This window comes from Cinclus cinclus, chromosome 8, assembly GCF_963662255.1.
Source record: "Cinclus cinclus chromosome 8, bCinCin1.1, whole genome shotgun sequence".
NCBI lineage: Eukaryota > Metazoa > Chordata > Aves > Passeriformes > Cinclidae > Cinclus > Cinclus cinclus.
In genome coordinates this window covers 1471975-1483943 of record NC_085053.1, presented here as the reverse complement: position 1 = coordinate 1483943, position 11969 = coordinate 1471975, and the positions used below count along the sequence as shown (strand labels likewise).

Genomic DNA, 11969 nt, shown 5'->3' with positions numbered 1-11969 from the left:
CAGCTTCTTCTGATGGCTCTGCTCCCCACCAGCGCTGCCCTGTTCCTGAAGGGCTCCACACTGGCCCCGTGGACAGAACTCTTGACTCGAGGAGTTTCTGTTACAGCCGCCAGCCAGTCCTGTGTGTACCTGAGATGCAGGGCAGGGAAGGCTGCCACAACCCAAGCCATCAATGCGCAGCCCTGAGCTGCTGAATTGGGTGGTTTTCAGGTGTTCAGTTTCAGGTTCAAGTCACTCGGTTCTGGGGTTATCCCGGGCACACACGTTCTCAAGAGACAGCTCTGGCTGTGAGAGGCACCACCAGCAACAATCCAACAACGATGCAACTTGATCGCTCCGACACCGCAAACCTGATGGCAAAAGGCAAAGAGACGAGCCAGAGGTCGGAGGCTGAATAGAAACAAAGCTTGGAGCACAATCTCCTTCCCGATTCCCCGTCTACAGCTAGTTCTACTTCAGGAAGAACGGCGCGTGGTCCAAAGGCCGGGCTGTAACCAAGGGCCGGGCCCGTGAGGGGGACAGGTTGCCATGACGACCCGCCCCGCATTTCGCGTGCCTCTCGCGAGACCTACCCCGGCGTTCCCCCTGCGGGCCCGCAGTTCCCGCCCCCCTGGCGCGGGCGGACGTGCTTCCCATTGGCCGGGCGCTGCGGGGCGGAAATGCTTCCCATTGGCGGGGCGCGGCGGTGCCACGGGCGCTGATTGGTGGCTGGGCGCGCAGGGGCCGCGCGCGCGGTCAGCATGGCGGCACAGGCGCGGCGGAGCGTCGTGTTCGTGACAGGCAACGCCAAGAAACTGGAGGAGGTGAGGGGCGGCGGAACCGGGGCCCGGCCGGCGGGTTTCCCTCTATCCCTCCCTCTCTCCCTTTTCACCCCCTTCTCCCTGTGCAGGTCACGCAGATCCTCGGGGACTCCTCTCCCTACACGCTGGTGGCGAAGAAAATTGACCGTAAGTTGTTGGCAGGGCCTGGCGGGATGCGGCGGCTCGGCTCGGCCCGGCCCTGCTCAGCTCCGCTCCATCCCTGTGTCCGCAGTGCCCGAGTACCAGGGGGAGCCGGACGAGATCTCGGTGCAGAAGTGCCGCGAAGCCGCCCGGCAGGTCACTCGCTCCTTCCCCTTTCCCGGCGGGATGGGTGTGCAGGGACCCCAGACAGGGACACTGAAGCATCCCAAACCCATCCCACCTGGCCTCGCTGCTCTCCTATCACCCGGCTGTTCTGGTTGATGCCGTGTCCCTCTAACAGCCGGAGGTCACGGAAGCCTCTTCGGTCCAGGCGTGGTGGCTGCAGGACAAAGAGTTTTATGTCTGCTGAACATTCCAAAGCTGTCTCTGGGATGGGTGTTTTAAAAGAACCAAGTGAGGGCTGAGACTGGAGAAAAATGCAGGCATGCCTCTGGAACACAGGCTTTCCCTTTCCTTGTCCTCCAGGATGGCAGGGAGTGTTCAGCTCTGCTAGTTTTCCTCCATATGAAACCTTCCGTGCTGTTCTTCAGCCTTTCTTGACCTGCATGGGGAGAATTTGGGTTTGATTGTGTCTGTCTGGTGTAGGTTGCTTTTGGGATCAAGGAGATGGGATGGAGCAAGGGAATGGGTTTGGAGGCAGTGCCTTCATTTAGGTCTAATGTTCTTCTTCTCTTGGGCTGTCGCTGTAGGTTCAGGGACCTGTTATAGTAGAGGATACTTGCTTGTGCTTCAATGCCCTGGGGGGCCTTCCAGGACCCTACATGTAAGTAGGAGGGAAGCTGTTTCCCCTTTCAGGTGGCAGGGTTAGGAGCACAGGCTGGCAGGGTGGGCTCCACACTCCAGAAGCAATGAGGCCATGGAAGTGATTGCTGCTCTGTGCCCAGCTCTTCATCCTGCACCTCAGGGGCTGGACTGGACTCCTTGCGCCCTGCTGTAAATCACAGAGCAGGAATGGAGAGATAAACTTGTGTTGTTGGCTCTGGTTTCCAGTCTGCGGTGCCTGTGGTGCTTGGGAAGCTGTCCAAAGAGCAGGCTCTGTGCAATAAAGGCACCAAGCCTTTTAGCAGGAGTCTGGCATGAGTGCCCCATAGGTTCTCGTAGGGCCAGCTTTAACCCAGAAGATAACAAAGCTATTATGTATTTCTGTGGACCCCAGAATGCAGTAAGTAAATACCCCACTGCTGTTTTCACTGTGTCCCCTTCAGCTTAAGAGATAAGTCTGTCCTTCCTGGTAAATAGTCAAGAATGGGTGATCTTACAGCACACTGAGAGGGATTCAAAGGCCTATGAAAATGTAAGCAACAGTGTCACAAGGATGCCTGTATTTCTGAGAGATAATAGCAAAAATTGATCTTCCCTCTTTCCTTCCTTTTCAGAAAATGGTTCCTGGAGAAACTCAAGCCAGAAGGTACTGTCTTCATTTACTGCTCTGTGTGTAACCCACTCCTTTGCCCCTGAAGTGGCTCCCTGCCCATGCTGGGAGAACCAACAGGTTCTTCTAGCCTGTTCTGGGCTCTCCTTCCCAGGATGTTGTTTGTCTAAGTAGTTTCATCCCTGGATTCCCAGACTCCTGCCTCTACAGGTTGGTGGCAGGGCTCATGGGAGCATCTTGTTTGTCCTCAGTGTGACCTGGAAGACCTCCTGTTCCCTGTGGCTTCAGGGCATGCCCCTCTCCACTGATGCTCCCCTCCCCAGCCGTACCTTGATCCCGCAGTTCAGAATGTGACTGCAAATCCTGTGCTGGTCTCATTAACATGAGCATTAATCAGGTTCAGTCACCGGGGGCTTTAGTCTTCCTTGGTGCTGCATACTCAGTTGCTTCCTCTCCAGAATTCATAGCAGGACTCTGGAGATGAGCTCTGAGGCTCTGGCTTCAGACACAACGTCCTGGTGCCTGAGCTTTGTCGCCTCCTGTGGTGGTTGGGAATGCCATGCGGAGCACTTCCCTCATCCTTCCGTGCCTGAGTGGGTGTGCTGCTCTCCCAGGGAGCAGCAGCACCTCCAGGGTCTCTTCTGTGTCCCTCAGGCCTGCACAAGCTGCTGGCTGGCTTTGAGGACAAGTCTGCCTACGCGCTCTGCACCTTCGCCTTCAGCAGCGGGAACCCAGAGGAACCAGTGAGGCTCTTCAAAGGCCAGACCCATGTAGGTGGGGAAGGCAATGGGGACGACTGTGGTGTGAGTTTCATCGCAGCTCTGGCTCTGCTGAGGACAATTGTGGTGGCCTCTGGGTGGCTGAATGTTTGGAACAGGCTTAGGGAGAGTGCAGCTGGTGGGAGGTGGGTTCTGGGGGTCAGTGCTTTGGTCAGTGGTGCTTCCTGAACTCTGCCTGTGACCTCAGTCTCCTCAGCCCCCCCCTCCCCCAGTCCACCTCACTCTCACAGGGCTGTATTCAGTTGTTAGCTCAGTTATTTGGAGGCGTCAAAGCACTGTCAGCATAGGGCGGCACGAGTTTGGAGCTGCTAATGTTGGTCATGTCCTGGGGAGGAGCTGGGAAGGGGGACAGCACTGCAGAGCCTGTGGTGGCTGCAATGTGAGCTGTGGCTGCTGTGTGTGTTCAGAATGTAACTGCAGGGAAAGTGCAGTCTTTAAGGTTTTTTTGTGCTTTCTCACGGCAGGGACTGATAGTGGAACCCAGAGGCCCTCGGGATTTTGGCTGGGATCCTTGCTTTCAGCCGGATGGCTACAACCAGACGTAAGCGGTGCTTTACCTATAGCTCTTTATGTAAAGCAAACCTTGGTCAAGAGTGTCCAGAGGAAGTTGCTTGTGAGGAAGGGCATCAGGGAGAAATGTCCTTCTGGATCAGAACAGGGTGGGTGATGGGGAAACCCCCGGATCAGGGGTTCTGTCACTACAGACCCCTGCTGAGCCAAGCAGGGAGGCGGAGGGAGAGCTCTCGGTGCTTGGGGGATGTGCTGTAGCGTCTGTGCCACTGACACCTGTGGTTTCTGTCCGCTGCAGCTACGCTGAAATGCCCAAGGCGGTGAAGAACTCCATCTCACACCGGTACAGGGCGCTGAGCGAGCTCTCGGCCTTCTTTCTTCAGAGCGACTCGACAGAGCCCCGCCCCGCTCCCAGCTAGCGCCGAGCCGTGGGCTCAGACACCCACCCAGAGTTACTGGGGTCGGGAAGAACTTCTGGAGACCACCTAGTCCAACCTCCACCAAGGCATGTCCCACTCAGCCCCGCTGCAGGATGCCATTAAAACAGCTCCTTTTGAACCCACCGCTGCCTCCTTCTCCGCTCCTTTGGTGGTTTAAGCGGTGCCGCGGAGCCCAGCGGGGGTGGGCTGTGATTCGGGGGCGGCTTCGGACAGCCACGGGGGGGAGCAGCCGGGGCGGAGCCAGCCAGTGGGGGAAAGCGGCCGGGGCGGAGCCAGCCAATGGGGGAAAGCGGCCGGGGCGGAGCCAGCCAATGGGGGAGCGGCCGGGGCGGAGCCAGCCAATGGGAACTGGCGCGCTGCGCCGCGCAGCCGGAAGCGGTCAGCGCGACGAACACGTGGGGCCGAGGCGGCGGCGGGATCGGGGCACGGCTCGGTCCGGTCTGGCCCACCCGGCCATGGAGCTACTGCCCCGCAGCCCCGCCGAGTTTGGCTCCGCACGCTACTGGGATCGGTTCTTCCGCCAGCGCGGGCGGCGGCCCTTCGAGTGGTACGGGGCCTTTCCGGAGCTCTGCCCCGTTCTGCACAAGTATGTGCGGCCCCGCGACAAGGTGAGCCCGGCTGGTACCCAACGCTGTGTCCCCTCCGGGCTCTTCCTGGGCGGCGAGCTCTGAGGTTGTTTTGCCTAGAGAAGAGGAGGCTTATGAGTGATCTTACCGCTCTCTGCAGCTCCCTGACCGGAGGCTGTAGCCAGCTAGGGGTCGGCTTCTTCTCCCAGGCAACCAGAGACAGGATGAAAGGACTTAGTCTTAAGCTACGCCAGAGGGGGCTTAGGGTGGACATTCAGATAATGAATTTCTTCAGAGAAAGGGCGCTTAGACATTAGAATGGAGTACCTAGAGAAAGCTGGAGGGGTCACCGTCCCTGGAGATGTTTAAGGAAAGACTGTATGTGGCACTCAGTGCCGTGGTCTGTTTGACATGGTGGTGTTTGGTCATAGCTTGGACTCCGTGTTCTCAGAGGGCTTTACCAATCTACTTGGTTCTGTGTGTGAGGTCTGACACAGATGATATGAAGCCTCCAGTGTGCCTTAGCAAAAGGACAGGAGAGACCACTGGGTGGCCCTGGTCTGGGGAGCTCTGAGGGTTAAAACACAGGGGTCATTCTCAAGAAACATACAGCAGAAGCATCGCTTCTTTGCCCATGGGACTCCTCTGTGGACATGTTATCTTAGGCTGGGGAGAGTGAGGTTGCAGGCCCTAAGGGTGTGGGCTCCTAGACACAATCTGGTATTTGCTCCTAAAATGGGGAGGGGGGGGGTGTTTCCAAGGTGTTCTCACCATCACGCTGCTCTCGTGCTGCTGCCCAGGTTCTCGTGGTGGGCTGTGGGAACTCGGAGCTGAGCGAGCAGATGTATGACATGGGAGTGTGCGAGGACATCACCAACATCGACATCAGCGATGCCGTGATCCGCCAGATGCGGGAGCGCAGCGCTAGCACGAGGCCCAAGATGAGCTACCTGCTGATGGACATGCTCCAGATGGACTTCCCTGATGCCCACTTCCAGGTGGTCCTGGACAAAGGCACGCTGGATGCCCTCCTGACCGATGAAGAGGAGGCAACTTTAGCCAAGGTGGACCAGATGTTTGCTGAGATCAGCCGGGTCCTGCAGGTAGGAGGGCGCTACCTCTGTGTCTCCTTGGCTCAAGCCCACGTGCTGAAGAAAGCCGTGGAATACTTCTCCCAGGAAGGCTGGGTCGTTCGTGTCCACCAGGTGGCCAGCAGTGGGGACAAGCAGCAGTTTGTCCTGCCGGTCTTCGTGTATGTCATGACTAAGTTCAGGAAGATCCCTGGCTCAGCAGCACAGATCCTGGAGATCTGCCCTGAGGAGCAGGACAAGCCGATGCGGGTGGAGAGCGCAGAGCGGCTGGTGGCAGCAGTGAAGGACAGGCAGCATTATGCCCTGCTCTGCAGCCAGATAAGCAAAACCCCTTGCAGGGAACAGCTTTTTTTGGATCTGTGTGACAAAGAGAGCGGGAAGCCTCGCTACACGCTGCACGTGGTCGACAGCCCCTCCGTGAAACCATCCCGGGACAATCACTTTGCCATCTTCATCAGTGAGTACAGCCTGGCCAGGCTGCACTCAGGTGGTTGCCCTGGCCAGGAGCTGCAAAAGAGTCAGCTCTTCAGGGCCTGTGGAGTCAGGGGCTGGAGAGGGATATAACCCACCTGTGTGAGGCTGGGTTGATGTTTTAGTCCTGGCTTGGCAGTGGGATATGTGCTTGCCTGGTGAGGTCTGCCACAGAGCTTGCTGGGATTGTTGCCTGCCCTGCCTCCAAGGTGGTGGTGATTCCTGCCTGGATGCTGGTGACAGCCAAGTTAGCACATTGCAGCTGGGAAGGCATCGCTGCTCTGTCCGGGTGCTCCGGGGCTACACTCACAGAGATGAGTCAGCCTCTGCCAGCAGCACCATTCCCTCCCTGCATGCTTGCAAAGCTGGGGCTTAGCACAGCCTGGAGACAGGTCAGGAACCTGTTGGACACCCCCTTCTAATGAGATGTGGTTTTTCCAGCTTCTTGCATGAACCTGCCCAAAACAGGGGAGATCCTGGCTCTCCTGATGGTCACAGTGCATGGCTGTAGCCTAGCAGTGGTACCTCCCTCTTGCCATTTCATTCCCTATGGCTCCTCCCTTGGAAGCTGGAGGGCCAGGAGCAGCCCAGGCTGATGGCAGCCCCTTCTGCAGTCCCACAGGGCAGAGAAACGGAGTGGCTCTTTGGGACGGAGGAAGGGCGGAGGCAGCTGGCGGCCAGCGCGGGCTTCGGGCGCCTGCTCACGGTGGCCCTGCACAGGGAGCAGCACTACGAGGGCATGGCTGGCATCCAGGCAGAGCTGTCGGGGAAGGTGATGGAGCTGGCCCCGCCAAGCCTCCCTGCCCGCCAGCAGGTGAGCCTCCACTGCCCAGCCCCCTGGCTGGGCTTCCCAAAACAGAGCCAGGCTGGCTCTCTGCCAGCAGGGAAACCCTCTTCAAGGGAGACCAAGCTGTAAGGTGTGAGCTGGATGCCATGGTGGGCAGGAGATGGGCTTCAAGTCTTCCTTCAGCTGTCTGCCTGTTCTTGGAGGGAGGATTTGAGGTGCCTGTGTGTTAGGATTCATTATTAAGTCCTTGCCCTCCAAAACCCAGCATCCCAAGAAAAGAAGGGATACAGAAACCCTGAACTCCTCCCTGTCTTAATCCTGGCTTTAACTTCTGTTCCTTCTGTCTTCTCCTTCCTGCCCCAATTGCACACTTGCAAAAAATCTTGCTGTGTTTGCTCCCTGTATTCCCTGTGTCGGGTGTGAATCTAGTGAAGATCCCCAGCTCTCCTCTGGCATCCCACTGCTCCTCTATTGTGTCTGCTTCATCCTGGATCTGTAGCCATAGTCAGGATAGTGGGAATGCCAAGCTGTCTTCCTGTACCCTTTCCTCCTTCAGAGCAGCCCCTGTCTTCCCTGCAGGTGCCCTTCCTGTCCGTGGGAGGGGACATTGGGGAGCGGGCGGTGCGGCACTGTGGCAGCAGCCCCCTGAGCGGGGAGTTTGTCGTGGAGGACGTCAGGGGAGATGGCACCTGCTACTTCCGCCGCCTCATCTTCCTCCAGAACAGGAACGTGGTGCAGTCAGAGGCTCGGCTCTTGGCCCCCATATCTCTCCCAGGTACATGGGGCAGGGGCCAAAGCTGATTTTTTGGGGTGACAGAGAGTGAGAGCAATACAGGAAGAAGGTAGAAGTCCTGCTGGGACCCGCCTGTCTTGTCCGGGAGCAGCTCTGGGAGTGTTTTTACACCATGGGTGGGACAGGGCTGGGAGTGGCTGGTTACCAGAAAGCACTTCCATCTTCCCCCTTGCCTTACTAGCTGGTGTCTCCTGTTACTCAGGCCAGAAGAAGCGGAGGAAGGACAAGAAGAAACCCAGCCCCACTGAGCCACCTGGAGCCATTGACAAGAGCTACCTGTGCTGTGAGCACCACAAGGCCATGGTTGCGGGGCTCTGCCTGCTGGGGGGCCCCGACGCCCTCCCAGGTGACGAGGCCGGCAGTGGGAGGCTGTGCTGGGGGCAGGTGTCCCCACACCACAGCCCCTTGGGGGAAGGCTCTTTTGGCCAAGGTGCCCCATGCACCCTTCCCAAAGCAGTTTGGGGATGGTGGGTGGGACGGGCAGTGGCACTGTGGCACGCTGGTGGCTTACTGGCTGCTCTGGGTTGACAGGAGAGCTGGCAGTGCTGGTGGTGGGGCTCGGCGGGGGCAGCCTGCCCCTCTTCGTCCACGATTACTTCTCGCAGGCCCGCGTGGCCGTGGTGGAGATCGACCCCTCCATGCTGGAAGTGGCCACGCGCTGGTTCGGTTTCTCCCAGGGCGACAGGATGCAAGTGCACATCTCCGATGGCCTGGACTACGTGGCCAAGCTGGCAGCTGAAGGTACCAACCATCTCACAGAGCATTTCAGCTGCCCCATTGAGCCCATTGGGTGCCACGCTGGGTAGCAGAGTCCTGAGCTGTTGCCACCACCTGCTTCCTCTCCCTGCTGCATGTCACAATTTCCAGCCTCACCAGGTGTCTGTAGCTCACAGCCCGTCCTTGCCAACCTGTGTAGAGGACCTGAGATTTGTTGCCTCCCCCAGCACCTAGGGCTTGTAAACAGAAACCCCAGCAGAGAAGACACCCATAACATGGTGGAAGGGGTGTCTTGACCCTCCCATCTTTGGCCTTCCCTTGTGTGTAGCTCAGCTCTGTCCCATAGGATAACAGCTGTCTGTGCTTTGTCCTGCAGGACCAGCCCAGTATGATGCCATCATGTTTGATGTGGACAGCAAAGACCTCACAGTGGGGATGAGCTGCCCACCCCCAGCCTTTGTGGAAAAGCCCTTTCTGCAGAAAGTTAAAACCATCCTCAAGCCAGAAGGTAGGAGGGTAGATCTGGCCATGTCTCCCTGGCCAGGCTGGCAGGTTCGCTGTGGAGCTGGGACTGTGCCACCCTTTCTCATCCTGAAGAATAGTGGCCACAGCCAGGATTGCTGCATGGCATCCCCTTCTCCTGGCATCTGGGTGTTTCAGTGGCACTGTTGCAGGAATTCAGGACTTCTGAACAACTAACCAATGTGGTTGTGCAGAAGCCACCTCATTGTTTACATTATGCTCTACTTACACATTCTAAAACTATCATGCATTACTTGATTGGTGCCTCTATCTTGTCCACAAGCTCTGCATGCACCTCTCAGGAAATATGATTGGTTACAGTCCAGTGTTTCACTGCCCACCTTTATCTAGTTCTTGCAGTCTTGGTATTCTGTTTTTCAGCCTCTTCTTTCACAATTTAGCGCAATTTATGTTTCAGTAACCTTGATGAGTTCCAGAGTATTTGATAAGAAAGCTGGCTTGGTTGGAGCACTGTGGCCTAAGCTGTTCAAATACATTGCTGCACATTGTGACAGCAGGATGGAGAGGGTGACCTGCAACGCTGCTGGCTCGGGCAGGCTGAGACATTCCAGGGAGGCCAACAGAATTTTCTGAAAGCAGAAGATGTAGGCAGTTCCTGAGAACAGATCTTGTGGCCACCCACAACCCGTGGGGCTGGGGCCACGGGGGGGACGTTTTCACCAGGGTGGCAGTGATGCCTAGAGGAGCTGGAACAGAGGCTAGACAGAATTAAGAGGAGTAAAATGGATATTTGTTGAGGGGCCTTCAAAGGCCACGCCCTGGCAGTACCAGTGCCACAGTTGTGGCCCTGCCTGGATGGCTTCGAGATGGAAACAAAAGAGGGCTTGGTCACAAGGTCTCACATTTTTATAGGTTTTAGTCCATTTGCATGCAGAAGTCAGCTGTCCAATTAATAGCCTCCAGTCATGAAGTTTCATCCTCGCTTGCTTGCCCGCCCTCCTCTTTTCACTTTGTTTATGCCCAGGGCCTGAAGTTTGAAGAGATTGTCCTTGAGTCCCCAGCTGGAATAGGACTGTTTTGTCGTTACCAGCTGTGAAAAGATCCTAGTAGCCCTTAGTATAAAACTAAAAGCTGCACACCCAAGCACAACAGAAAAACTTAAGGCATTAATTTCAGCAGGGTGGGCTGAACTCCTTTCCCTCTCGCCCTACCGCAGGAGTCTTCGTGCTGAACCTGGTGTGCCGTGACGCCGGGCTGAAGGAATCCGTGCTGGCCGCCCTCAAGGACGTCTTCCCGCTGCTGTACGCCCGCAGCATCCAAGGGGAGGTCAACGAGATCCTGTTCTGCCAGCCGGGCCCCGCGGGCCGGCGCGGCCCCGCAGAGCTGGGGGTGCGGGCCCGGGCGCTGGAGGGGGCCCTGAGGCAGCCGGGCCGGCCCTGGGACAGCTCCTGGGCGCTGGCAGACGTGCTGCAGGCCGTGCACATCCTCTGAGGGGGATCTGCTGCTGCTCCAGCACAGCTGTGACCCCACAACAGGGTGCCCGTGGCTGGCACTGCCGCCTGGTGCTGGCCTGGGCCTGCTGGAGGGGTGGGAATGGCACGGGAAGGTGGTTCCTGCAGGTGGGGTGAGGTGAGGAAGATGCAGAGGGCCTGGCAGGACTGTGGGTTTGGGTCTGACCTTGTTGCTTTCCCGCATTGGGAAGAACATCCCTCCGACTCTCCCTCTCTCCCTTTCCTCTGGCTCTTTCTCCCCTTCATTGCCGCTCCTTTTGTTCTGATGGTGCCACTCCAGCACCCCTGGTGTCTCTGCAGAGCCCCAGCCCTGCTCCAGGCCTGCTTGTGGATGTGGGGGGGTGGGCTGTGAGAATAAAGTACTCGGGGGAGCTCTGAGGCCCTTTGTAGAGATTTACTGAGGCTTATTTCTGAAGCACCCACACCCCTGGAAAAACTACAGTCACCTCTGCGCTTCAAAGGCACGTCTTGGCAGCAGACAGGTGCCCCTTGAACCCCATTGCCCCCTCACCACTCACCCTCCCCAAACTGCCTCCCACAGCCTTTCTCCTCTTCTGAATCTCCACTGAACTGAAATCTCCAAGCTTGGAGCCTTCTGCCCCAGGGCCAGCAGGGACCAGCCATAGGCTCAGGCTCCTGGCCACACCAACCCACTCACCCAGCTGGTGCAGGTCAGCCCTTGTGCAGGATGAAAGGGCAGCCAGAAAATACCCATTAGGGTGTTCCCACAGCACCTCGGTCCTGCCAGACAGCTCATTCAAGGGCTGCCCTGTGTGTCCGGGCTAGTTACAGTGCAGCTGACTTGCATGACCAACCCTCATTCATTCATTCATCAGAAGCTATTTTAGGGGGGCTTGTCTGTCTCCCCTGCAACAGCTGGTGCCAAAATGAGCCTGAGACACGGTACCAAAGTGACCAGCTTGCAGACAGCTGATCCTGCACCCTCACTCCATGCTCCCTTCTACTAGTGGCAGCCTGAGAGAGGACTGTCTGTCTGGCAGCTGCTTCCCAAAGCAAGCCCTCCCCAGCCACCTTTCCACAGCCCAGGGAGCTAACAATGCACCAGAAGTAGCTCCAGGAGGGATCTCTGTCTCAGCATCACTGCTGGTGCTGTCTCTCAGCTCTGCAGCTCAGACCCCCCTGTCCCAGCAGGGTTTGGGCTGCCCCCCTTTGGCCTCTCCTTGCTTGGAAGGAGCCAGCTCTCCTCCATCTGTGGGAAAACCTCTGCCACTGCAAAAGCAGAGCGAGAGGGTGGGTGAGCCTGAGAGTCTGCAGGTCCCCAGCTCCGTGGGGTCATGGAAAGTGATGTCTAAGTTTTAGCTTTCATATTTTCTGGATTCTGTGCTGCATTGGTGTGTGACTCGGAACTTCATATCGAGTGTCAGCAAATTCTCCTCACAGCTCAGTCACACAAAACAATCCTTTTCCAGCCCCACAACCAAGGACACCGCTGCAGCTTCAAGCCCAAAAAGTGCAAACAGCAGGGA

General features: G+C 57.5%; 2 protein-coding genes across 4 annotated transcripts; both read left to right on the top strand.

Moving 5' to 3' along the window:
* Positions 1-740: 740 nt before the first annotated feature.
* Positions 741-4169, top strand: ITPA (inosine triphosphatase). 2 transcript variants are annotated; one of them, XM_062497455.1, is made up of 8 exons: positions 741-803; positions 890-947; positions 1033-1097; positions 1652-1725; positions 2339-2370; positions 2989-3104; positions 3578-3654; positions 3922-4169. In XM_062497455.1, exons 1-8 carry the CDS (start codon positions 741-743, stop codon positions 4040-4042), a joined length of 606 nt encoding a protein of 201 aa, XP_062353439.1. In that variant the 3' UTR covers positions 4043-4169. The 2 variants fall into 2 exon arrangements, with proteins under 2 accessions (XP_062353439.1, XP_062353440.1); XM_062497456.1 differs by lacking the exons at positions 890-947; positions 1033-1097.
* A 349-nt stretch (positions 4170-4518) lies between these two features.
* On the top strand, positions 4519-10715 carry METTL13 (methyltransferase 13, eEF1A N-terminus and K55). 2 transcript variants are annotated; one of them, XM_062497598.1, is made up of 8 exons: positions 4519-4671; positions 5430-5732; positions 6814-7005; positions 7558-7753; positions 7974-8117; positions 8306-8512; positions 8865-8996; positions 10188-10715. In XM_062497598.1, exons 1-8 carry the CDS (start codon positions 4519-4521, stop codon positions 10460-10462), a joined length of 1602 nt encoding a protein of 533 aa, XP_062353582.1. In that variant the 3' UTR covers positions 10463-10715. The 2 variants fall into 2 exon arrangements, with proteins under 2 accessions (XP_062353582.1, XP_062353581.1); XM_062497597.1 differs by having other exon boundaries at positions 5430-6177; positions 6806-7005.
* The last annotated feature ends 1254 nt before the right edge of the window (positions 10716-11969 follow it).